The 26,574-nt window shown below is 37.1% G+C and overlaps 1 protein-coding gene across 3 annotated transcripts in view; it reads left to right on the forward strand.

The window, feature by feature from the left end:
- Positions 1 to 26,540, forward strand: part of ZFAND3 (zinc finger AN1-type containing 3) — a 148,281-nt gene extending 121,741 nt beyond the window's left edge. For all 3 annotated transcript variants that reach the window (XM_074897025.1, XM_074897024.1, XM_074897023.1), the window contains one exon: positions 18,145 to 26,540. In XM_074897025.1, the coding sequence (XP_074753126.1) occupies positions 18,145 to 18,299 (155 nt within the window). In that variant the 3' untranslated portion in view covers positions 18,300 to 26,540. The remainder of the gene's footprint in view (positions 1 to 18,144) is intronic.
- Positions 26,541 to 26,574: the final 34 nt, after the last annotated feature.

Genomic DNA, 26,574 nt, shown 5'->3' on the forward strand with positions numbered 1-26,574 from the left:
AGGTACCTGACTGAAATAGAAGAATCCTCCCTAATATTGGGAGCAAGAGAGTTTTACAAGAGAGAACTTGGAGAGAACTGGAGAAAAGATGATTTAGCAATTCTGCAAAATTGAAGCTATGTAAGAGCAATGAAGTTGAAAGCAACTTCCACTGATTAGTAATGTTTTTAAAATTATACAATAAGACGTGCCTTTTTTTCATAAACTGTATGACAAATAGATGTAGTTGGTTCCTCTCAAGTTTTCTTGAGGTAGTTCCATAATTCAACACTGTTGCAATATAAATGTTCTAGGAATTTTCTTTAAATTGTTTCCACTGGATATATACAGCTTTATGGAAATAATTCTGTGAAAGTTCATAAAATGTGTTGTTAAAACATGAATATGAAACAAAAAATTCTGAATTCCGCAGTAACAAGTGAGGAAGTGAAAATCTGCATTTCCTATATTACATCCTGTATATGATGTATAATAAACATCTATATTCCAAACATCTAATGAGAGAAGTGGGAGTCAGGAGTCTATTTCTACATTTAAACATGGCTGAAAAGACTGGAGATCTTTGGTTTATCCATGCAGCTATAATGTTTCATGGGTACTGTATTCAGTGCATATGTGTTATCTGTAATTAAATGCTCTTACATGATGTGAAAGTAGGCATACCCTGCGCTATTTACTTTTAATAGTGATATTAATAAGAAGCAAACAAAACCCTACCACTGAGCAACACAGATCATCTCAGCTTCACATCACCTAAACTGCTTTACACCAGTACACATCAGCCATGTAGCTTTTGTCATTTTTAAAGAAGCTGCCTTAGAAACCATTCTCACTAACTAGCTGTAAAATTAGGTTGCTTTAGGTCATGAATGACAAGCCAGATCAGAAACCTTGGAGGGGGGGTGTTCAGAAATGAGACAGAACAAATATGTTAAAATCTCATTCATTTGAAATGTTTTTGAAATCTGTATGTGATCAGGTTATCCTTTTTGTCATAATACGAATGCATGTTTAACTGGAAGTGTTGGAAATATAATCAACTGGTGTAAAATAAGCATGTATACTCTTCAAAATTAATGGTCAAAGTAGAACACTGTTTGATCTGGACTTTGGACGACTGCTGTTAAATTCATTGGCATCTTAATCCTTAACTGAAGTACCGGGAAAAATCCTCAACTTTAAACATTAAAAGAAATTTTGATAGTCAGAATTGATAAAAAGGCAGATGTGATCTTTTTCTGTGTGTTTGCTTGGATGTCAGGAAAAAGGATTAACCACATAAATATTATGTTGTTCCAAAGCTCTGTCTGAAACATAGTTGTTAAAATCCAAATTAACTCTTTAAGGCTGCACCGAACATCAATTTTATTGTTTGATGTTAGACATCTTCTTGTCCTAATCTTAAAAATATTGAAAATCATCTCCTTTTGTGTTGATGTGTTCTGGTGACCCTTCCAATTAGATTTTTTAGTCAGATATAGTGAAAAGAAAAATCTATACGTACTGAATGATGTTTTAATATAGACATACCTGCAGATATTTATCCAGCATAACTGGGATTTGTCCAACAGGGACTTGTCCCCCCTTTTTAAAAGGGGACAGAGAGAGTGGGCTGCTTCTTCACACCTAAGGCTTTACATGAAATTCTGACATCTTTGGGTAGCTGCTGTTTTGGCTCTACTGTCTCCTATGAGACCTGTCCGGAGAGGTGATGCTGCTGAGCTTGTTCCATTGACACTACATGGGATTTTAGACAGATTTGACACTGCTGCAGGGCTTTGCCTTGAAGAAAAACAATTCACCAATGAGAAGGGAGTTCCAATAAGCATTCTTCAAATTCAAACACAACATTTTTCAGCTGTAAAAAGATTTGTTTATTTTCATACATGCATACTCTCAAGATGTTTCTTCATTCTGCTTCCGCTCTGTACAAGTTATTAACTGCTGACAAGAAGTTCACATCTCATAAATAATGCTTAAGAACCATTGCTATATAAATTGAATGTGTTATGAATTGTGATGGGCCTTTTTGTAGTCTTCTGTGCCTGAAGCAGGAAGAACAGAGGATGTCATTTTCATTAATTTCTAATGAGGTGCCAATTAAAGGCAAGGAAGGAACTCTGAAGGGAAGAGTCACAGAGCTCCCCTGAATCCTGTACCCTGGGGCTGTCAAATGAGCATGCTGCCAAGCCTCCTCTTAAAGTTCCAGTAAATTACAAACTCATCCAGAGCGCACACAGACAAATTCGGCTTCCCTTTGATCTTCAAAAGAGCAATTTGTAAGATGAGTTCTGAGCCTTTTCACACAGCAACTGGGGGAAGTGATAGGAATTGTTAATTGCTGATGCACTTTGCAAGCTTCAGTGAGAAGGAGAAATTTTAAAATGAGTTCTCATTTGGTGCCTCTCTGACTGGATAACCTTTAAATCAACACTACTAGAATAAAACCAGTTTCCTATGAAACGTTTCTAGATGACAGTTACACTAGGCATATTTTCCAGACAGCGATGTTCTCTAGTTTTGGGTGGGCCTTTCAATAAATTTAGTGTCTTATACAAGAGAATGATTATATTGAAATTGTATGTTTATTCCATATTAGGTTTAGTAGGCAGTTATGTTATCAGGAATTACAGGAATCATATTCTTCAAGTTATATTCAATTATAGCATTTCTGCTGGAAGTGAAAGAAGTCCGAAATCAATTGCCTCTGATCCTTGATCAGAGTGTCAGTTCAGGGATGTGATAAGCAAGTGGTTACCTCAAACTTGCTATTGGTCAGTGAAAGTAGTTATATAATACAGAGTTCTGGAAATGGATTTTAGAAAAAGGCAGGTCAATTATTTGCAAATTACAGTATAAATTTATGGGCCTTGTCTTAATTATTTGACTAGATGTATATTGCTACTAAATAAAGTTGTGTACATTTTTAAAAGATACCGACCTGTAAACTTCTAAGCCATAGAAATTATTTGCACAGAAAGCATAGCTTAATTTTATGGAAGAGTCTTAGAATTTTACAGCAAAAAAGTAGTTCTGGTATCAATTGCTGTGTAAAGACAACACATAGAAGTTTCCAGTGTTCTTTAATATCGTTGGAATTGCATAAGATGTATGAGTGTACTCTAGATGATCAGCAAAGGAATTTCACACCCATCATGTTGAATCCAGTCCCAGTCAGCAATTAAAAGAAAAATTAGTACAGTGTGCAAACTCTTCAGCTTTTTGTAGAACAGTTTGCTATTTGTAGGCCACATCCTAATGGATACATCTGTACCTCAGGCCCCACCTATGCAGAACTCTTGGCAATCAATGGTCTGGCTAAGATCATGGGCCCTGGAAAACAAGCCTTTCTTTAGCTTCCAGCAGCAGTGCCTTGGAGAGGTGTTGCTGATTCGTGTGCTTCTCAGATAGGAATCTCGAGGTTTTCGTGTTCTTTGCACAGAGTAGATGGTTAATAGGGTGGGAAGATGCTGAAACCTTCCAGTTCAATCAGACTGTATTAAAAAAATAACTGCTCAGTTGTGGTGCAATCTGATCAAACAGTTGTTAGCAGTACTTCTTGCCTGTGTGGACAGAAGAGATTTTCTCGGAGTTTTACTGGCCTGGGTTGTGTTGTAACAAGCTATAATTTCCCAGAACGTGGACAGGCTTGAACAGTTATGTATTCAGTGCTGCTCTTGATAGAGACTCTGCAGTAGCTACTAACCTCAGGCACTGGGTGAAGGCAAACAGTGTTGTTTTGCAATTTTTGTTTGTGAGATGTTGGCAAGTATTGATGTTTGTCTGTTTTTTGACTTGAAGGGATGCACATTCACAAGTGACCTCTGCAGTGGTAAGACTTTGAGTCAGGAAGTGAGAGTCTAACTTTGCCAGAGTGCTGCCACACTGTGCTGAATGCATGGAATAAGGGCATAGCATGTTGGTGGAGCCCACCACAGACTGCTCCTTTATAAGGGCATAACTTCCCTTCCTAATTAGTTAGGAACTTTATGAGAATATAACTTCATCCACACAGATCATTGTCCACTGCTCATTGTGATTGAGATCTAACTACTGCTAAAGTTTGTCTCTAGAAAGGGGACACAGATTTTAGTCTGCAGTATACTGTGTGCTGGGTGTCTCAGAGATGGTGCTGAACAGGACTTTAATGCCAACTGGATAAACGCCATCTTAAATTTTTCTAGAATTTGGTGAAATGTCTCATCAAGATGTGATCAAAATGGGTAAGATTGTCTTGATAAAATGGTTTCTAGTTCTATTAAGTTTAATAGCAAGCTGTTTGCTACAGCTTAGTAACACAGAAAATCAACATGTCTGAATAGTGGATAACTCAGTTTGTCCCCAACTCCTTTGTGGCTTGTTTCTTGTAAGGTTAATGCATAAAACTACTTAAGATGCTGCATTCTTTGCTTAGATTGGAGGAGAAAATAGGAAGAACAGAAAATAAAGTGACCATAGTAGTACAAGATGTGTATGTTGCATAGTACAATTGGCTTGGATGACAAATTCATTCATATAGGAAAATAAAAGAAAGGTAAATGAGAAACAGAACTTTGAAAAAGGCTAAAGTAGGGAAGTAAAGCAACAAACTATTTGAGTAGCCTTAAGATTATTTGCCTAGAGGGGGGAAAAAAACATGTAAGTGAATGTTTAACTACATTGAAAACAAACAGAAAAATTAGGGGCAGTGGGACAGGTAATAATAAATGCCTATTAAGTAGATGAAAGGAATCATTGAAAGAAACAGAGGTACTCTGATTAATAAAATAAGAGAAAAAACTTAAGACAGCTCATCAAAAAACATATGTCCAAAAAAATGTATGTGGAGTTTTCAGATTAATTTCTCTACAGGTTATCAGTGCACCACATTCCTTTGTAGGTGAACAGTGATCATGGGGGAAGTTACTCATGGGAACAAAATTACAAATTTGAGAAGTTATTCTCAAAAAGTAGCTCAAAGGAAAGCTGATCTTAAGGTGATAAGGGAATAAACTCATGAGGAACACATTTATCTTGCACTAGGACAACGTTAAAAACAAACTGGCATTATATCTCTTACAAAATATCATACATCCTAAGCTATCTCCTAACTTAAGCCTGGTGCATTCTAAAGATAATTTGGTGCTTGCAAAATTATAAAAGTATATAATACTAACAATGCAGGAGACTTTAAAACATTCATGAGTAAATGCAGATCAAAAGAGATCCAACCATTATGAGAAAGCATTATAAACAAGTTGTAAAAGTCTGTAATCTTGGCAGGGATAGGACCAAAACTTTTAAAAAAATATTTGGCAAACACACCTTCTAAACCATTTCAGAAACTTGTCTCATATTATGTATAAATATGCATGTGTATACTAGTAAGTATAAAAAAAGAGGGTTCTGGTATGTTACTATGCTTATTTTTCTACATCCCTGTTTTTAATTTAGTTCTGTATAAATCTGTAATAACCTGGTGGAATTCTTTTCTTTGGATTATTTAAAAGAGTCTGGTGCTTTATTTCCATTTTGGTCTTCCACTAAGCAGAGGTCTAAAAGGAAGAATAGAACAGACTCATATGAAGCACCGAGCATTTCTGTCAGCCACCAGAAACAAAATGTGTCCACACAGAAGAGACACTACTTTTTTCACAGCTACTGTGGCAGCAAGTCTTACTGTGATTCGACAGTAAAACAGGTGGAAGAAAACCAGCTGCAGATTCTTAACTTGTATAACAGAGCTGCTTGTTCATAAACACAGGAGATGAGGCACTTGTTTGGATTGTGCCAGAATAGATTTGGAATGATTTGATTTACTAAGGTAATTTATAAATTATCTTCAAAAGGACAGGAAGAAAGAAACAGATTTGACTAGATAAGTGAAAAAACTCTGCAAACTGACAACTTGAATTCATCTTTGTACAAAAGTAGTCCGACATACACTGAAACTAATGTTTGTCTTAAAAATCAGTCAAATATTAAATCATGGTTCCATTCCCATGGAACCTTTTTCTGTGGACAAAAATTTGTAATGGCACTGGTAAATTCACTTTCTAGATGGGTAAGTTTTATCTGGTACCAACCAAAATGGCTTCAGGACATGATTATGTATTGGTATAACAGATGCGCTTCTACTGATTAAAATTAAATATGCGTACGGCTTCCAGAGATTGAGTCAACCAGTTCAATAAGAAGCATTAAAGGAAGAATAAATCTTATTAGTAACTGGTTGCATACTATAATTCTGGCAAGTCCTTCTGCCAGTCCTCAAGATGTACCATATTCAGCAGTCTTCTGTTGACTGTTCTTCCAGGATAGTTGCTCTCAGAACACCACTTTTGCATCAGCCATTCCAGTACTGCCTAGCATCTTGGCAAGTATTAAAAAAAAAACCCAAAAAATCCAACAAACACAAAAAACCCCAATTGAAGTTTGAATTCAAACTCAGAGGGGTTATTTTGTTGTTTCATTTTACAAGGATGTTACCCTAAGACTGTAATTTAATAGAGAATACGAGCCTTTAACTAATGTTGGTCTCTCTGAGTAATATGTATTCTGAAAATACTAGAAGTTAAACAGTTAAAAGCAGTTGACTAACTGCTGTATCGTGGGTTCTAAGGATAGGACCCAGAAAAACACTAGTGTCTAGACTTTAGAAAAGCTGTCCACAGCTTTAAAAGTGTAAATGGAGTTCATGGTGTGCTTATAATTAGGATTCATGAAATACAGTTTGAAAAGGCTCTACTGTATTCCCCCAGTTTGTTCAACTAACGTGGGTTTCTTACAGCATGTGTTGATTTTGATTTATTCCACAACACTACCGAAAGTTCTGCAACAGGCAATTCTCTTGATTTAATAATGTATACCAAGCCTGTTGGTTACCTTCCTGTAGGCCCAATCAATACATGTAACTGAAATATGTTTATTTAAGTTTTCCTTAAATAAAACAAGTTAGCATGTTCCTTTTAAAAACAAAGTTTTTATTTTGACAATACTAATGTGGTAAGTCCTTCACTACAGTATGAATTTAAAAAATAAGCATTTTGTTGTGTGCCATACTAGGTCTCTTCTTCTATACATACTGTGCTTACAGAAGAAAGAAGCAGATGCGTAAAGTAAAAGATTATGCAATTTTTAATTGTCTTGTGTGCACAAGAGACACATGGCCTAGTGAACTTGAACATAAAAATCTAGTTGAGACCACCTTATTTCTAATTCCATGTCTTTGGGTATCTTTAGGGAAGTAAATTGCTCAGTCTTTGAGTCATTTTTTTTCTTATCAGAAAAATGAAGATAATAGCCACCTACCTACTAGATGGTAGAGGAAACATTTTTGAAGGTTAAAGTGCTCTACCTTTTCTAATCAAAATTCTTTCTTTACAGTGCTCTTATTTATACAGAGTCTCACAGGCACATGCTAGGCTTCGCCAGGACTGTGCACTTGAAATCTTCTGCAGGTTGGCAGGAGGCTGCAGCAGCCTGTTCTCAAAGGGAAAGATACTGCCTAAAAAGCATTTCCCCTCAAAGTGAATCAACCGTATTTGTCTATATGTTAACAAATAGCTACACACATAAGTACTGACTCTACTAACATGCTTGATATTTGAAGTAAAGGCGAAAATACGCTATAATAATCTGACAAATCCCGAAGGAACATTACCACCCAGTTCAACTGACCATGAAGTAAGGCTTGGGTAGGGAGGAATGATGCCCAGTGAATTTTGTGGTGAAAGTCTAAATTTTTCATAGGACGAAGTAGAAGAAAGAACATCACACCGATTGGTGCATCAGAACTGGGAGGAGAAAAAGGATATTGAAAGGAATTGTCAAAATTTGCCTTGAAAAGTCAGGATTCTTTCCAGGAACTAGAGTTGGTTGGTTTTTTTCCCCTACAGACTAAATAAATAAAATACTATCTAAGAGAAAATGCCACCTGTAGTCTTAAATTCCATATCTAATGTACAAGAAAGTGTTAAAGCTAGGTACTGGGACTTGAGACTACCTGGTTCTCTGCTGGAGTTCTCTGTTAGGTTGCTGTGGGCGTCTAAGGAAATGGCATAAAGATCAGTGTGCATCAGTTTTCACAAAAGTAAAAAGAGTAATATTAGTCTGTGTCAGGGGCTTTTAATATTAAGTATTTCTGACCTTGGAGGAGGGTTTCAAGAGCTGAAAAACTGTATTTATGGATATTCTAATCACTAAGGTGTAGTGCTTTCTTCAGTAAGTGCTTTAAAAGTAATACATGTATTAACTGCATCTTTTGTATGTATTGAAACGAAAATGTTTGCCTACAGAGGTGTTCACAGCCATTAAGTGTTCCTGAGTTGCTGAAAGTTGCTCCAATATGTGCATAAGTAGTGTACAGGGCATCCTGCCATATTCTGAACAAGCAGGAGCAGGGAATGTTGTGTAAGTCTTTGTACTCAAAAAAAAAAAAAAAAAGGGGGGGGGGGGGGGGAGGCTGAAAAGTGTACATCATGCTAAGCATTTGTTTTCTTTTATGGTATAAAGAGAGCTTCTGAATGGAGCTCTGTTTCCCTTTGGTTAGAAGAATAATTACTCCTGACATAGACTGGAAGAGGCTAGAGGAATAGAAGACTTGCATAGAGCAGAATGTAAGAGACCCTGGACGTAAGGTGTAAATAGGGGATAAAGACATAAAATAAATTCTATTTAGGCTTAAAAGAAATAGAGCTGCTTCTCTCCAGTGATTTGGCCAGCAAGCCTAGTTGTTGTCAGACTTTGGATCAATATGGTTCAACCTCTAGAAAGCTATTTAAACCCAAAGCATAAATAAGATAATTCAGGAAATACACTGAAAGTCAAACCTGGAATCACATTCAACATCTGATGATTTGAGGTGAAAATACATGCAGGGTCTGGGAGAACAGTCAGATTTAATACAACACATACAGTATGTTAGTATAGACCCTTTCATTATTCCAGTTCTTTATTAGTAGCCTTCTCTTTCCTGCATTTTCATTGGGCTAAACAAAATGATACGCATACATTATTGAATCACTTGGTATTGCTTGCTGTTTTAATTAAATTACTGGGTACAGTGGCTTTTAATTAAATCCTCAGCTTCTGGGAGAAGTGTATTAGCTCAAGTAGGCTTGGTGTGGAGAGAACTGTAAAAGTATTAATACTTACACAGCTCTCTTGGAAACATCAAACACTCTGCACAAGGCCCTGCATTGATGCTAGGATAGCTCTGTCATCTGCCTGCCCTTTCTTGGGAGACTTTTTTTTAAGATTTCATACTACTCTCAAATCTAAATGTTCTGGGTAGGAAACAAATACTTCTTTATATGCTAGTATGGCCTATGGAAAATCTGATTTCATAAAGAGTACTACCATTTGTAATAGTTTCGTATGGTGTCTACTCTTGGGACACTAGGATGCCTTTTTGGCATAATTCTGCTTTCTTACTGCATATGCTGTTCTCTGGATTCATTCTCACACATCCTACAGGATATAACCTTGTGAAACCAGGAATGATATGGGAGGTGCAGTGTTGTTTCAGGGCGTTCTTGGCCCTGCAGACATGGCAGTGAATGTTCTGTTCACAAGTGTAGCAGTGACATGAATTATTCCTGAATATATTATTGCAAGATCACATCATTATTATTTAAAAAAGCAAACTCTCTTCACCTACCTGAAGTCTAAATTTTTAATTTTGAACCTAGCTTTTCTTCTCCCTCAAGTTAGTTGTACATTGGTGTTCACTGTCTGGCACTGCTGTTGACACTGCAAGTTGTTGGGAGCTAAATGGTTTCTTTGAAAATTCTCTTTTTAAATTAAACTTCAAGCATTTTTTTGCCTTTATGTGTCAACAATTGTGCAAGTCTTATGGAGAAAAATGTTTCATTCAGTTATATTGAGAAAGTATATGACAAATGAAAATGCTAATTTCTGTGAAGTTGCGTCTCATCACTATAGATGAACTGGGATCATACCCCAGTTCTGTAGATGTTTCACAACATCTGAGTGGTAACCCATCGTTTGTGCTAGCTGGTGAGTCAACTACTGCATGTTCCTGACTGCTGGGGATTGCAACTCAGACAAAAAATGGAGGACAGTATATAAGGTTGGACGGGGAACCTACAGGTGACCTGTAGGTCAGTGACTTCTGAGGTATAAAGCCATTCACATGTGAGTATCGATTACACGCTCTGTCTGTGGGAGTAATCATGCACCTAAGTGGCTCCGTTAGACTGCCTCTGATAGATGTTGGCCTTAACTCGTTACTCTGTAGTGGAGTGAAGAGGTTGTGATGTAGAGGTAGTTACTCTTATGTGCATGTGTTCTGCTGAGCAAGAAAAATATTTGGTCCAAATTAAAGATTTAACCACTATTATTTTGTGGTACATGGTGGAACTGAGATACAATCCTGACTGAGACTTGCAGTATTAGTAAGACCTGACCCACAGCAAACTTTTTTTAATTGCAGTTTACTATTACAGAACAGGTGTGCTGTATTTATGACTTTGATTCATTGAGGATTCTTTGAAATTCAGAAATTATTTTCTGAAAACCTCAGGTCTGTTCCTAAAGATGCTCCCTACTTCTGTGGAGTTAGTATCCACTAGAGCAAAAGCAGGGTTTGAATCTAGGAGAGTGTCCCATATCTTAATTTTTCCCCACTCCAAATACACTCTCTTCAAAGAAACAAGAGAAAATGGGTTCTTTTGAGTTCCTCTTAGTTCCAAAATCAAGGAGCAGAATAGTGTCTCACATAGAGCCTCCTTAAGAATTGTTGATTCAGAAAAAACTCCTAAAAAATCAGCATGCATGCTGTCCTCAAGTGATACAATTTTTTTGTTCAAAATGTGTCACATTTAATGTAGGAAAAAATAGTTTGACAGCTTTCTGTGCGAGTGGTAAGATAAATAGGAAAGTGAATTTGAAATTAGCACAAATTGGGATAACATGTAGTTTGTTTGCAGAGTCTGCACAGCACAAAACCGCATCTCTTGCGTGCTCCCTAAAGCAGCTTCCCAGACTTACAATCTTCAGGAAAATAGAAAGAAGACACTTTGAAGCACAGGTTATACGTGACTAAACTTGGAAATACAAAGTCTTAGCCTTGCACTCTAAAGAATTCTTGTAGAATCTTTAACCATACCTGTCCAGTGACTGTTACAGGATTAAGATGACATCATCTTTCTTTTGTATACAATATATTCATTTCCTGGGCAGGTTTTTTTCACTAATAGCTTTTTTGTCTCTAATGCACGCTTATAGATAATGCTTTGCCCTCTTTGTGGTAGATAGCAAAATAGAGCAAGAAAGGAAAGCCAAATTCCCTTCTTTTTTCCTAAGCATTAACCCAGTAGTAAAAATATAAAATGAGTCTAAAGCGTTTTGTAAGCATCCTGAGTCTCGGACATAAAATTTTATATAGTATCACAGATATCACGGAGCTGTGTGCTTTTAGCATGAGATGATGACTGATTTAAGAGCAGGATGGAAGTCCCAAGTGCATGTCCAGTGCCAATCCAGACTGGATTGGCAGATTAAAAGAAATGTTCTAAGGTGTGTTATACACCTCTTTTTCTCTTTTTGATTCAGTTATTGATCATTTTGGTAGTCATGACTAAGTTTAGATGATCTGTGTTAAGAAGAAAATATTGGAAGGCAAGTGGCAGTGACCATAGCAAACGATTAGAAAAACAAGTAAGTTGTGTACACTTCTTCTTACTATGTGTTTTGTGAATCTTTTGCAGCTGTGCTGTTTGTGAAGGAATGTGGAACTGAAATGCCTCGAGAGGGCAATTTTTAAGATACTGTGCATTAATATTAAGAGACTTCTGACTTGGAGCACTTAGAGGTTAACATTCCCCATCCACTCTTCTTGGAGTGGAAATGGTACAAAGGACTGCCTCAAGCCATGCTTTGTGGAGTTTTAATAAATACATCTATTTGGTTAAGAAGTTTCACCATAATGTGGCTTACTCTCCTTTCACCTTAGGAGTAAATAACCAGATTCCTAGCCAAGTTAGTCTGAACTACTTAACATTTAATCAAAGTCCATGTCTTCTTGCAAAGCTGGGAAAGGGAAACATGAGACAAGTTTAGCTCACTTCTTTCCAAAAGCTTGTTGTTTAGCTTGTTGGGATTTGGTTTGGGTTTATAGAAAATATCAGTAAAACTGAATGTTCCTTCTTGAGTTGTGTAACGAAAGCTGACAATGCCAATGTGGAGCATTCCCCACAGAGGAGCGAGAAGAAATAGAGTATATACAAGAACAGAGCTGTCTAGAAAGAGAAAAATGCAAGATATCAGCAGACTAGAATATTTTTATACTGTTAAATAGCAGTGCATATAAGCTGCATTGGAAGTTTTGCACACTTCTACATTCTTCCATATCTGGATGTTCTTTTTGAACAATCTCCAAAATACTAGGGGAACAATCTGGTTTATATTGAAATCCAAAGAGCAAGTGTTTTCTGAGGTACTCGATGTACAAGTCTGTAGGCTCTTGCTTGGTATCTTATTTCATATCTTGAAAAAATAGTCCTCTCCCACACTTTTTAAAATAGCTTTATTGTTAGTATCATTTACAACACATTAAGTCATCTTTTCAGTTGGAAGGGATGGGGGAGATGCATAAATACTGTTTTGGGGATTACTAGACACTCGGTGAATGATGTCCAGTTATTCTGAACAGTGCTGCAGCAGCACGTATCACTGCATGAGCTCATCTTCTCTGCTGGTTAATCTGCCTGGTTTTGCTGTGTTGTATGATATCCTGTAGGTATGTTCACCATTTAAAGATATGTTAAAAGCTGTTCTTGCACAGAAATCTGCATATAGACTCACACATACCTTATTAGATAATACACCTTTGGTAAAGGATTTTTCAGCACCTTAATTTCTTAAGGTTACGAGGTATTTTTAGGTTCTGTGTGAACATCTGTTGATTAGAATTTCAAGTTAGCAAGAAAGGTAAAATTTCTTGTGAAGCATGTGAAGAAGCCAAACCACACAGCCCAGAATTCTGCACAGGAATAAGGCCATGCTATTACTAATATTGCTTTTGAATAGACTTTGTATAGGGGATCTAGACAAACACAAGTTGCTTATTAAATAGAATTTGGAAATGGTGTAAGCTGCAAATTCTGTCAGTTTTGAACTTCTGCCTTTTGATTTGTGAATGAAAATGACAAATAGCAGTACTAGTGGGTAGGTAAGATGATTTAAAAGTGTTAGAAGCTCTGATTTTGTATGATAGTATTGACTTCACTCTCTTTTACCTGCTAATGGGAGCTTCTTTGAATGGGTCAGAAGGGGTCACTGTCGTATATAAGGCTAAACTTCCCAAGCAGTTACTGCATACAATGAAAACATAAATGTCTAGCCTGAACAATTGAGATGATTGATGGTACTTAGTAATGAAGGGCTTTGTCTTTTCATGTTAGCAATGATATTTGAATGGCTTAGCTTTTAGAAACACAAACATGTACCTCTACATAATCAAGGTTCAATTTTCTTCAGTAGATGGAACTGCCATATTAACCATATGACACATTTGCCGTATGGCAAAGTCCAAATATGCTCTCTATTCTTAAAAAACAAAAGTATTGAATGTCAGGATAATTGTGGCAGCATGCAACCACTTTTTAGGTAATATACATCAAGATGTTTCAAATAGGATTAATTTTAAATGTTTTCAAGTCACTCTGTAACTGTGTAAGCTGCATAAATATTTAATAAGCTTGTTTGGCACTTCCACCACTTTTCAGAACATGCTCACAAACAAATCTGTCTCTTTTTTAGCAGTTTTCTAAATGTCTTACCAAGAAGATCAGTATCAGAATCTCAGGGTGGGAGAAAAAGGACTTTCTATCACAGTGCTAGTCACATAACAGGGATCATTATATTTATTATTTATCTTATGTAACTGTGTGATGTTCTCCAGCAGTATTTTAGAAGGGTCTGGGACTCCATGCCTACCCAAGAACAACCACTAGAGTAGTCCCACCAGCGTGCTGTGCTTCTCCATTATTATTTTGCAGTAATGCAATTATTGGGCATTTGTGCTGCGTTCCAGAAGGTGTGACTGCTTTCTGTGAGTTCACAAAGAGAAAAAAAGAAATTTAGCAAAATCAGGGACCTTCCAAAGTTACAATTTGTTTCTTGTGTTGTGGATTACTGTGCTATTTAGTTGAATTATGTCTGATGCTTCCCATATAATTTTATTTGTATTTTGGCAGCTTACTGTTTTCAGAATTTGAAGACGAAGTTAAGAATTAATTTTAGGTTTTAGTTGAAATATTTGCTTATTGTCATTCCATACACCCAACTAGCCAGTGCTCTTGAATGTAACAATGAGGAAAATGCAGCCATTTTTCATCATGGCCCACACACAGCGAACTGTAGGTCTGTGGTATTCTCTGGTCTTCAATGTGGAAGATTATTTTGTTTTCTGTCCTCTCCAATTGCATTTTCCCAGCAGATTCCTCAGGAATTATGAAACTTCACACTTGCTTGTGTGTGATCTTTAGATGTCCTTTGAATGATGTTTTCTTGCATGTCCTATCCAAAAGATTCATCTGTATGGGTACAAGTAAGGCAGATGGTACACTGCTTTATGGCTTCAGCCATTTATACTCTGGTGATGAAATGGAACCAATGGAAATGTTTAATGATGTATTGCGAAGTAGTTTCTGGGGTGCTTAGAGTAGCTCAGAGGTTTTGAGGCACTATATAGTATTTTTCCAAAATGTTTGTGTTAGAGGCCCGAGGAGTAGGTGATTCGTAGTTTACTTCTAACATCAGAAAACAACAATTGCAATGCTGTGAGGTGCATTATTACATTTACTAGACTGACATCTTTTATGCGTGAAGTGAAAGTCTGGCGTATTTTTGGTTGATGGCTAGGGTAAATTAACTTTAGTTGGCAGATGGATCCCCTTTTCCAATGCTCTTTTCCCTAGCATAAAGTTATTTTGTCTTTTAGTTATAAGTGTGCTAAAAGAAGCATTTCTGCAGTAAAATCCTTTCGAGGAGATAACTTGTATTTGATATCTTCCCATAATGAACTTAACAGTAAATACACCACAAGAGTTCATTTATCTAACTTGCTTTATAACCATAAAAGCAGAGTTCTCAGGAGAAAAGGTTTCACCTCTAGATATGGATTGGTTTTAAGGATCAAAATAGAAGTACATCTATTGGCCTTCTGCCCTAGTGCACATAAGTTAATAACGGAACTTGTGAAAACTGATGGTCTTGATACGACATCAAGCACTTGTGCACACGCAGAACGCAAGAATGTCCACTCTGATTCCTAGACTAGTGAAGCAAGTAGTGAATATAGCAGTAATAATTTAATTGAATATATCCTAACTAATTTCATCTAACTAATGAAAAAATGTTCAGAACTACCGTTACTCAACTAGCTAGTAGTATAACAGTAATCGTGTCCTTCAAATTTTAAATAAAACCTACAAAAATACAAGTTCCAATCTTTAATGTGACTTAGGCATTTGGAGCAATGGGACTAAAGAGCTGAAATTTCTTTTGGAAATGAGACTTCCAGAAGATCCCCATTGCTAATTCAATGAAAACAGACAATATATGCAAAACTATTTTAGTAAATGTTCAAAATGGTCTTGGATATTCTTTCATTAGGTATTATCAGTTCTAATTAGCAGTACGTATTTAAATAGATATATGAATAGCAGGTTTAGATAATTTAGTTGCTGAAATTAGATTACTTTTTCCATAGTCTGGGAAAAGGAAAATCGCCTGCCATTCTTTGTGGATAGTTACTGAAATTCTGTTCAAGAATGCATAAGAAAACACTTGACAGAAAAAATAAAGAATATGTTTCATCTGGAATAAATATAGCATACAGTACAGATTTTCCTACATGAAAACAGGTGCTCTAAAAAGAACTAAAAGGTCTTCAGAAAGGATATAAAGGTATGGTAAAGCACAAAATACATTGTATTGGGTGGGTGTCAAAGTAGAAAGGACCGTCATGAAGTTATAGTGTTGTACAAAAGGCAGGAGGCTTTGTAGAAGATGAGGAGATACGTCAATTGAAGGGTCATGTTCAATACCAATAAATCATGTTGTATATGTATTTTCATATTAGATTTATAGAATTGTCAAAAGGCTCTTGCTGAAGCTGTGTAGGAGATTGTATACATGTTGAAGGTCTCATTTAGATAACATTAAATAGCATTTCTACATATACTTGTTAACTGTGTGGAGAAGATCTGTAAAACCATCAGGATTTAAAACCAGTTTTGACCTACAAGTGACTGAATGACTTCAGCCTAATCAGTATCTGCAGGGTTTCTTGCATCTGCTTCTTACACATCCATTGCAGGTAAGGCGATGAACTTGATTTTTGAGCTCATCTAATCAGGTATTTATGCATTCTTGTGCCTGCAGTGGATGTTGGTTCAGTAATTTGAAGTCTTATTTCAAGAAATAAGGGAAGCCTTCAGTCCATGCTTTCTGTAAGAGAGAATTGAGTGAAATGCCTGTGCAGTATTGAAACTATAGTCCAAGGATGTTCTCATTTTAACAATCAGACCTTGGAATTTTTGGCATCTCCAGAAAGATATTTGTCACGTTTGAGTGTGGTATGACCCAGATTGAGACTGAGGTAGAGGCAGTGATCACAAGGGGCAAGATACATATCACTTCAATCTGCATCTTTCCATCCATATTTCTGAATCACATATACCAATACAGAAAACTTGTCTTTTTTGTTTTGTTCCTAGAACTGGGTTTCAAAGCCAGCCACAGATAATAGACATGTATTTTCATAGCTTGTGCTATTGAAACAAAGAGCAAAGATAAATCAATATTTCTTAGCTTTTTTTAAAAAAATAATTCTATGTGTGATACTTGGTCCCTTTCTGTTCTCTTAACAATCACACTAACATAAAGGTAGCCTGTTGTTCTCTCCTACAATTGATGTTTTATAGTCCAGGAGTTTGAAATACTTTACACACATATTTATATATATATATATATATACACACACAAATACACACTCTCTCAATCATTCACTCATTTTTATATTTTCCCATCTCTCAGATATCATCATTTTATGGTTTTAATACCTTTTGAGTATTGAAGGAGTAGCAGTAATGTAAAGCATTCAGTGAGAAGCAGAGTGATGCTGTTTGCACCATCAGTCGGGAAAAATATTGCGGCATAGGTGATATCATACTTCGTTTCATATACAGTGGACTACATGAACCCTGTAACTGTGTGACATTTTTGCCTACTATATCATCTTAATACTACTTATCACTATGTAATATTCATTTTAAAGGTAGGAAATCTGAGGCAATTTCTTTACTGTTAAAAAGTGTTAGGGCCAAATAAGAAAAAAGCCAGTTTTCTTTGTAGACTAGAAAGAGGTAGCTACTGAAGATGCCCCCCTCACCTGTAGGAGAAAATACTGACATACGTTCCTGAATCACATGCTCCCTGGAAAACTGAATAACATTGACTAGCTTTAGAAAAAGAGACAAGAACCTACATCTTTTCAGCTACAGAGCAAGATGATGTGGTGTGACATGTCCTTGTGTCAAATGCCTCTTCACCCCCTGTGGTTAGTGTCAGAACAGTTCATGAAGAGAAGCTTCTGAAAACTGGAATAGTAGTTGAGCCGTGAACTCTCCTGCAGTCGCTGCTAGCTTGGGGTGCTGGCAGTAAGGAGGAAGCAGGGTGCTTAGGTTTAACAGTTCTGACTTGAATGCCTGCTTGGGAACTCAACCTGAAGTACCATAGGCACGAATTTCAGAAATGACAACCAGATCCACAAAAGGTGGAAAAGATTTCAGTGAAGGTGATCAGCTTTTTTTAAAAAACATTAGTTCGTATACTACGTGGGCATACCTAGTTTAGATGATTTTGGGGGCTTCCTCTATAAGATGAGAGGATGGCAAAAAAAACCCCAAACCTAATATCACTTGAGCTTTGATACTGTGTTAATAAATACTCAAGAAGATGCATCAGATATTTATTAATGCCTTGTAAGGAAGATAAATAAAAACTTAAAGCTGGTGTTAATTTTTGAGAACCAAGTAACCCCCCAGGAGGTGATCCTTCACTTCTGATTCAGGTAAGATTCTGCCACTTTGACCAAGTCCCTAACTGTATTTTTTTTCTCCCTTTCCATGGTAGGTTATGTGTTCTGTATGTTACATCGCCTGCCTGAACAACATGACTGCACATTTGACCACATGGGACGTGGGCGTGAGGAAGCCATTATGAAAATGGTGAAACTGGATCGGAAAGTAGGGAGATCTTGCCAACGCATTGGCGAAGGATGTTCCTGAGTGCAAGACTGCAACCAAATGCTGTTCTCTTAGTTCACTAATGTTAGCCTTATTTAGGACAAAGTCAGCCAGACACCTTGTACTAGGCAAGTTTCAGACTACAGCCAATCAGTTTCCTTTCTTTAGCCAACCGTCCTGGTACTGTAGTTTAGGGGTTGATGGTGGTTGAAATTGATTTCTGGCTGGTTACTAAGGTGCCTGCTAGCCACCGTATAAAAATAAAACATGAAGAAATATTATTTTTGAGCATGGCTAGTGGATTTAAACAAAACAAGAAAAATCCAAAGGCTTCTGTTATTGCTGGAGTCACTCTAAAAGCCTTATGCTGGAAACATTCCAGCTGCAGAGTTAAAACAAATAGTTGTATAGAAGCTGGTGTAAAAGTTTGCTATGCACATGGCTTTCGGACAAACTGTTTAATGTGCAGCCTTTCACCTTTTCACTGCTAGTGAATCCTGAGGAGGTGAAATACTACTAAGAGCAGCAACTGCAGCTGCTTAAGCCCAGAAGACCTGACTGGTCACTCGTGCCTTCATCGCGTGTGGCTTTTGAGTTAGGCAGTGTCACCAGCATCAGGGATTCTGTTGGGGTAGGAACATCTTTCTGGTTCTTCCCAGGAAGCCAAAAAGAAAGGGGGACAGAGATTCTTATGAAAAATTTTTATATCTATCTTACTATAAAGAACCTATCGGGTTTTTTTTTTTTTGTTGTTGTTTTATTTTTTTGGTCTTTCTTCTCAGTTAAATTATGATCTCACTTCAAAGCCAACTCCATCCCAGAGCAGTAAATGGTGCATACATTTTACATGGCATCCACAGAGATTCTACAAGATGTGTGAACAGATTCCACATGCCTTGAGCAGTGCAGCCATTCCCACCGGCCGAAACCTGATTGGCTCTTGTTTGCCTTTTGCTAAGTGCAGGTATCTGATAATTGATCAAATAAGGCTAATTCACAGCACAGTAGCCATGGCTGGATTCTACAGACTGACTTTCTGTAGCTAGACTTATATATTGGGGAAAAAAAGGACATTTTGTAGCAAACGGAATTCAGTAACAGTATTGGGGAACAACCAGTAAAACACCCTTTGTCACATTGAGTTTGTGTTCCTCACATCCAGACTGTCAGTGAGATAATCGAATGGGCTATATCAGCCCCCATTCTATGCAGCTGAACGCTCTCATGAAAATCTCTGCCCACATCTATTGCAAAGCAAGTAAAGCAAGTGAATGTGAAAAGCATTACATGGAGTAGAATGTTTTGGATCTGTTCAGACCTATGGTTCTGTATTACAGTACGTCACGCTGAGCTGAGCTGAACTGAATTGCACCAGTCTCATCAGTTTGGAAGCAAAAAAGCAAATGTAGTAATTGGCATGTCTCCTGCTGCACGTAGGGTTTATGCAGGTAAAAAAGGATCTGTACCGATGTGGCCCAGCTTAATCCTGAGGGAATTTAGCTTCTCAGTGTATTAGTAAGGTATTAACAATCAGGTAAATTTGTAAGAAAACTGGAGGGAAGGGAAGATTTTGTCTCATCTTGGAATACTGGGCAGATGTAAAACATCAGAGGGGTGAAGTAATGTGTCACTTGAAAAACCCCAGTGCTTTGGGAGTAAGCTTATATGAATCATCTTCCATTCTACTCGTTACAGGTAACTAACTCCTTTTAGGCCAAAATATATTGTTACTTTGGTAGTCAGCTAGGAGCATTTAACAAGGAGACAACTAATTAAAAAAAATAAATATGTATGTGTCTCTCCACACACACACACACTCAGCATCTGACTGTATTAGCATTAATTAACCATGAAGCAAATCGGAAGCGTCCCATCAGTAAAAAATGCAAACTGTCCAAAAGGCAAGCTGTTTGTTTTTTTTTATTGTTGTTGTTATTCAAGAACATGAAACCAGCAGCAAAATTTTCTGTAATGTGCTGCGTTTTCAGGAAACGGTCCTGGTGAGAGGGGCTGTCCAGGAGTATTATTTACATTTGCCGTGAGGAGTTTCAAAAAACATGGATTTTGGCGGCTGCTGTGATACGCACTTTCTTTTCCTACAAAATCCTATTATAGCATTTGATGGGCATTCTGATTGATACACAAGACTTTTCTGCATTAATACTGAAGATGCTATTTTGTTCCTCCTTAATATTCTCTTTAATCTCGTTACAAGTGCACAGATGGTTTCAAGGTGGCTCTTGAGAGAACACTACTTAAAGTTCATGTGAATTATGGACAATGTTCACTTTAAACAAAAAGTTGGGGAGGGGGTTGTTCCTTTGCAGTATCTGTTCTGTGAAGTTTGTTAAACGTAAAGAAAGCTTAAGTTCTTGTATCTTAAAAGAAGATCTTATTTAACCCTTTTGTGTTCTAGATTTACTTACACATGTAGCCTAGAGCTCAGTTTTAGTTTAACATTGTGAAAATATTAAAAGAATCTTGTAACTTTATTCTTTTTCCTCCTGCTAAAAAAAATTAAACCAATCAGATTAAAGTTTGAATTCCTTTCTGCCTATTCCAACAGGTCTTGCTATTTTGCACCATTTCTGCTGCAACTTCATGTAAGAAATATGAATGGGGAAAATACAAACATTAGGTCAGTAAATTAAAGCTGAATTTTCAGTTGGTGGAAGGTGGACAGTATTTTCTGGCAGTTTGGAAGGGGAGGATAATAATTCTGGGTTCAAGTTTAGTGATTTATTTTGTAAGTAAATCTGGCTAAAACTCCTGTAGCCAGTTTGGTCAATTTAATTTTGAGGTTAGATACAGAAATCAAAGGAACAGGTTGTTTATACTCCTAAGTCAAATGCATACTGTACACTAGATCATTGGCATCTAAGTTTTAAAATGTCTTAAACATTCTTTCATGCATTTTGACAATTTCTGCACCTAGTGTAGTAGCTACATTCCAAACCGTAACAGGCTGTGTTCATAATGGATAAGTAGAGGAATAACTTGTTTCTTAATAATTTAGGTGCTAGAAACACAAGGTTAATTAAAAAACAATTGGCTGTAATAGAGGGAGAGAGACTATCAAGGTAATTATTTACAAACAATTTTGAAAATTTTTTTGAATTGAAACTGTATGTGTCCCATGAAATTGATTCATGGGACACATACACTCATTTTTTTTCCTCAAATTTATATGGTACTTTTAATTATAAAACTGTGTGTGATTCTTGGCTGTTTTAGTAGAGGTTAAGTTACATAAAACAGCTCTGCCTTTTCATTAAGTTTCAAACCTATAGCTGCATGTGAGCCAAGGCTTCAGGGGAAACAAAGAATTGCCCATGAAGGCTGCTGTGCCAGAGCATGTCCTTAACTGCACTGGTTTCTGTTTTGAAGCAGTTTAGTGTTTTGAATGAGAAGCAATGTAACTGTAAAATGAGGTACCTGAGAACATGAACCACTCTGGAGGCAACACTCTGAAGAGAGTCCCGGTGCAATTATAGCAGTTCAAAAGTATTATTAACTGCTTTTTTCTACTCTATCAAAGGTGATAAGTATGTTCAAAACTTGAATTTTGCCTTTCTTCTCTTGGACAAATTATAATCCCCTGGCCTCATGGACACAATGTCCTGTTTATATTTAACTCTGTACTTGTTGTGGAGGTCAGTTCATTCTACAGTCATAGCAGTTCCTTCTGTGACTGTGCTACAACTTAGATATAAATCTCTAAGGGATAAAAACATTGTTTTTAATCTTATGATGGCTATTTCAGTACGAAGACTCACCGAGAAGAAAACTGGTCCTAATGGTGTCATAAAAATAGAGGTTTTATAACAGACTCCCAAGAAATGAATCAGTGGAGTAACTGACAGCACCTGTGCTCACAGTTGATATGTACACAGTTAAGTGCCCAGACAAATGAATTAACAGCCTCTTTGTGCTAGTGTAGTTACTGAAATTGTCAGTCATCAGTAGAACAGCAAAGAGAAGGTCTAATTGAAGTAATCCCTTAATGTCTCAATGAGACTGTAGCCAATTCCCACCGGAAATAAATTTGTATGCTCCTGGGAACTCTTAAATGTTTCCATTTGTTTTCTAGGTATAAGACAATACTACTTAAAATGAACTGTATTTATTAGCACCAGATGTTTATTTCATCACTCAAATACCTGATTAGTATTCTGCACACAGAACAAGAATAATATAAGCAGTAGTAAGCTGTGGTTCAACACAAAAGCTGATGTGGTGGGATCTGCTGTATAAGGATACAGTTCTAGTGTAACCAGTTCATAATCTTACGCTTAGCTGAGACTGTGTCTGTACATACTTTGCTACACAAAGGACCACACTGGAAAAACAGCGCATAACATTAAACTGTTCAAAAGTATTCACAGTGCACATTTTACATGGTGAACTTTGGCAATAGTGGGCTTTATCTCTATCAGCAGCTTTTCCAAGAGAACAAACTTTAAGGCTGCTGGAAAGAGCCAGTCTTAAACAACAGTTCTCAAAGGCATCAATGAGAACGACATATTTTCCTTTCTCTTCCTAGTCTTAATTCATTTTTCCTTTTTGTTGAGGCAGTCAGCATGTGCAGCTGGGCATTTGAAAGTAGTTCTGTTTGAATGTTGCTCTCCATGGCTTTTCAGTATTCACCACAGGAAAAAAAAGCATGAAGTTTCTTGTTCTTGCAAGCCCCTGCATGTTAGTTCAAGCAGATTAAAATATGGACGTTGGTCTATAGAAGTGATAACCTCCTTGTGCATTTTACAACAGCGATAGGCTATTTCTTCAATTAACTGAAACTTAATGCAGACATGATTTACTTGTTTTGGATATTAGGCTATGGGGTTTTTGAACTTCAGTTCTATGATACTGTTCATATAACCTTCTCAGAAACTCTGCATGCCTCATCTTCCAAGCTAAAGTTGAATCAGTAGGAAAGAAGGCCATGAAAGCAGGAGGCAGAGGATGCAAGCTGACAAGTGCTTCCTCTTAAGTCAGGTAATATCATAAAATGGCAGAGAGGCAAATAATTTCTTGCCAAACAGCACCAACTTAAGATCTTGACTTGGTACTACAGAAAACTTGTTTTGTTTGTGAATATATCTGTGTAGAGTTTGTCTGAGTCAATTCTGCAACATGTTATATACAAAGAAATGAAATGGGGTTCTCGTAATTAGAAAACATTTTTGATGGATTATTTAGTAATAACTACATATTTTGCTACAGGACCTTCCTATTTTGCAATATACTGCAATTTTCTTTGGAAGAAAAACAAGCAGAACTTTATAAGACAAGCTGTAAATTATTTCAAATTCAATACATGCATCTGAAGCATTAGGAAAAGATTAATGAAATTATATATAGTTTTCAAAGATGGTGACTGCATCCTCTAACAAAAAGGTTTTGTTCTTCAGATAGTGTTGATGGCAATGGTTTAACCGTAAGTAGAACATTCCTTTCTGCTAGGTTTGTGCAAAGCTAATAACATGCAATAGGATGCTGTGAGTTAACTTGTAGCATGGTGCAGTAACTGTGTAAATAATGGGAATAAAACTAGAGACCTAGTTCTTGTCTGTTGGCTCTCCCTTTGTACAAAAGGACAGAAGATGGCAGCCACTACTGCTTATACTCCCTTTTGATTCTTTTCTGAGACTCTTTTCTCCCCCATACCACAGATGCTCAGGGAGGATGGAAGACCACATTATAAAGTTCTTAAAAAAAAAAATAAATTGACGTCTCTGAAAGCAAAGTGTGGAAGTCATCAGAGATGCAGCACCAGAAGGACCTCTCCTTAGGGTTCTCAGAACACTTGAAAATGTTGGTTTTTTTTTCTCTCCTCTTAAATTGTTCATGGTCTCTTTGAAGCAAAGTAGCAATCCTTAAAAAAAAAAAAAAAAAAAAAAAAAAAAAAAAAGGTGTGGCATTGTATCATCATCCTTCCAAAGGAAGGCTTGCATGATCAGCACTTGCATTAAGAAAGCTGAATGAAAGGTTCATTAACTCCTGAAATGCTTAGTCTCATCTCTCTGCTTTTCAAAAGAACAACTAAAGGCAAGACTTGGAGGAGGGAGAAGAGAATCTGAGCACTCTGCTAGATAAGCGAAATGCAGAGTTCATTCTTCATTCTAGCAATAATTTGTCATTCCCCCCCCCCTTCTGCAGTGTTTATAGTGCATTTGCCTTAGATTCCTGAAAGCTTGCGCTAGACCAGTTTCTGGAGATGTCTTTTAACATACTACATTTAGCATGAGGAAGATTATGAGCTCTAAGATTAAGTTAAATTTTAAGTTAACCACTGTTGGCTAGCACAACTGTTCTTGTCTATACAAGTGTATTAAAATGATGGCTAGCTAAAGATATTTTAACTGATCCACCCCTATCAGCTTTGCATGAATTCTGCTCCTTTGGATAGTCTGTCATGTGCACAGCAGCCAGAGGTGTTACCTTTATTCTGTCTGCATGCAGACTTTTCCCTTCATTACCCCCCAGTTTATATAGATTAAAATACTCATCAGGTAAGCAGCAGTTAGTTACAAATTCTATAGCTATCTTCAAGTCAACACTGCACATCCCTTGTTTTTCTGGTTTTGACTGTTTGGTCTCAGGTCTTGTCAAAAATAATAGTTCTAAACAGATCTTTCCATACACGGACACGTACAGACACACACAAATCTCCTGGGACATCAAGTGGCTGAAGCTGAAGTATGCTCCTGGGCTAAAACCAGCTTTCACTTTCTGCACACCCACACACGTATAATCAGTCCTTGTCTGGCTTGTCTTCTGGGGAAATATAGCAAGTCCCAATTATCTCCATTTGCCTGTTTAATAGTATCTTTAGTTTAATCACTATCAACTACTATTGATGTAGTCCTGGAAACACCATTATGCTTATTTGCAATTCCATTAAAAATACTCCCCTGAACAGCTGAGAAGTTTGAGTGAATGTTAACACTTGGGCTACCGGTATTTTTCAATAGTGTGTGTCATGCTGTTTATTCCTGGGGGCACGGAACTCTGTGAAGGGCAAAGGGTGGGTGCGTGTGCGCGTGTAGGTGTAGGATCAGCTTGGTGATGCTGACCGTATTCCAGCTGCTGCCTTAATAGCAATACTTTGCCTCTGTTTGAGGCAGCAACTCCTGCTAAATTAGTGGGAGCAGGGAAATATGTGCTATTTGAAACTTACTATCCGATACCTCTGTCAGCCCATGTTCTAGCACCTATGCAGGCCTTCATTTCAATGCTCTCTGGCTTCTCTGTTTGCCGTAATTTCCGTAGGTTTTCTCCATCATCCCTTTTGCAAATTCTCCCTCATCAGCTATATTGCACCACCCGCACCCCCCCTCCATTATCATGTTCAAAGACAGAGTCTATGTGAAGACAATGTAACAGTAGAGATGATCACATCTAAAGGTATTGAGGCTTGTATTGCCAGTAGCTGTTTCCAACTGTAATGAAAATGTTATTTTTAAGTGTTAAATGACTGCTTCTGTTTAGTATATGAAATTCCTAGAGCTGTCTTAATACACTGTAGCAAATAACATTAAGGCTGAGTTGTACTCCAAGTTTAAACCCCTCTTCATTGCTCTTTCTCTGTGGACTTTCTCAATACAAGGAACCTTAAGGCTAGCTTAATACTACAGCCACTAGAGATATGCAAGCAGTGTTTAATAGTACCTCTACAGGTACGAAATACCCATCCAGACCAAGAATAAAAAATTTTGTCTTTGTTCTGCCTTTAATTCTTTCTTTCTATCGTTGTTATTCTGTGGATAAAATACAAAGCTATTACTCATTTGCCAAGTAATGCTAAATGTTTATCAATCACACTGATTGATTGAAAATTGTTAGCATGCGGTTGATATTATGGATTTGGTTTCTTTACATCAAGATTCATGAATACAATTCTCAACTATTACAACTACTGAAACAGGCACATTTGACTGACATAGAAACTGTGGGTCAAGTAGACCCAAGTCGAACTTCTTACATATATCAGGACCAGTTCCTTGGCTTTTCTGTTCCAAGTCTGGGTAACAAAGGTAAAGCCAATTATCCTGCCGCAGCTGCATGTACGTCCAAGTTGTCCCCTGGCTCAGCAGCTGCAGTGGTGCTCTGCACTGTTCTCCCAAGCCCTGAAAGATCTCAGGATTCACAGAACCTATCATCCATGAGTCCCTTAAAGCAATCAAGTTGTATATTGTACCTGCTCTTTCTAACCACATTTGTTGTGTGAAACAATAAAATTGTTTATAAAGAGATATAATGTATTAAACAAGACAGTGCTGATCTGTGACTGAATTGTGCTTTCTGGGGTGGCTTT

Source organism: Athene noctua, chromosome 1, assembly GCF_965140245.1.
Source record: "Athene noctua chromosome 1, bAthNoc1.hap1.1, whole genome shotgun sequence".
NCBI lineage: Eukaryota > Metazoa > Chordata > Aves > Strigiformes > Strigidae > Athene > Athene noctua.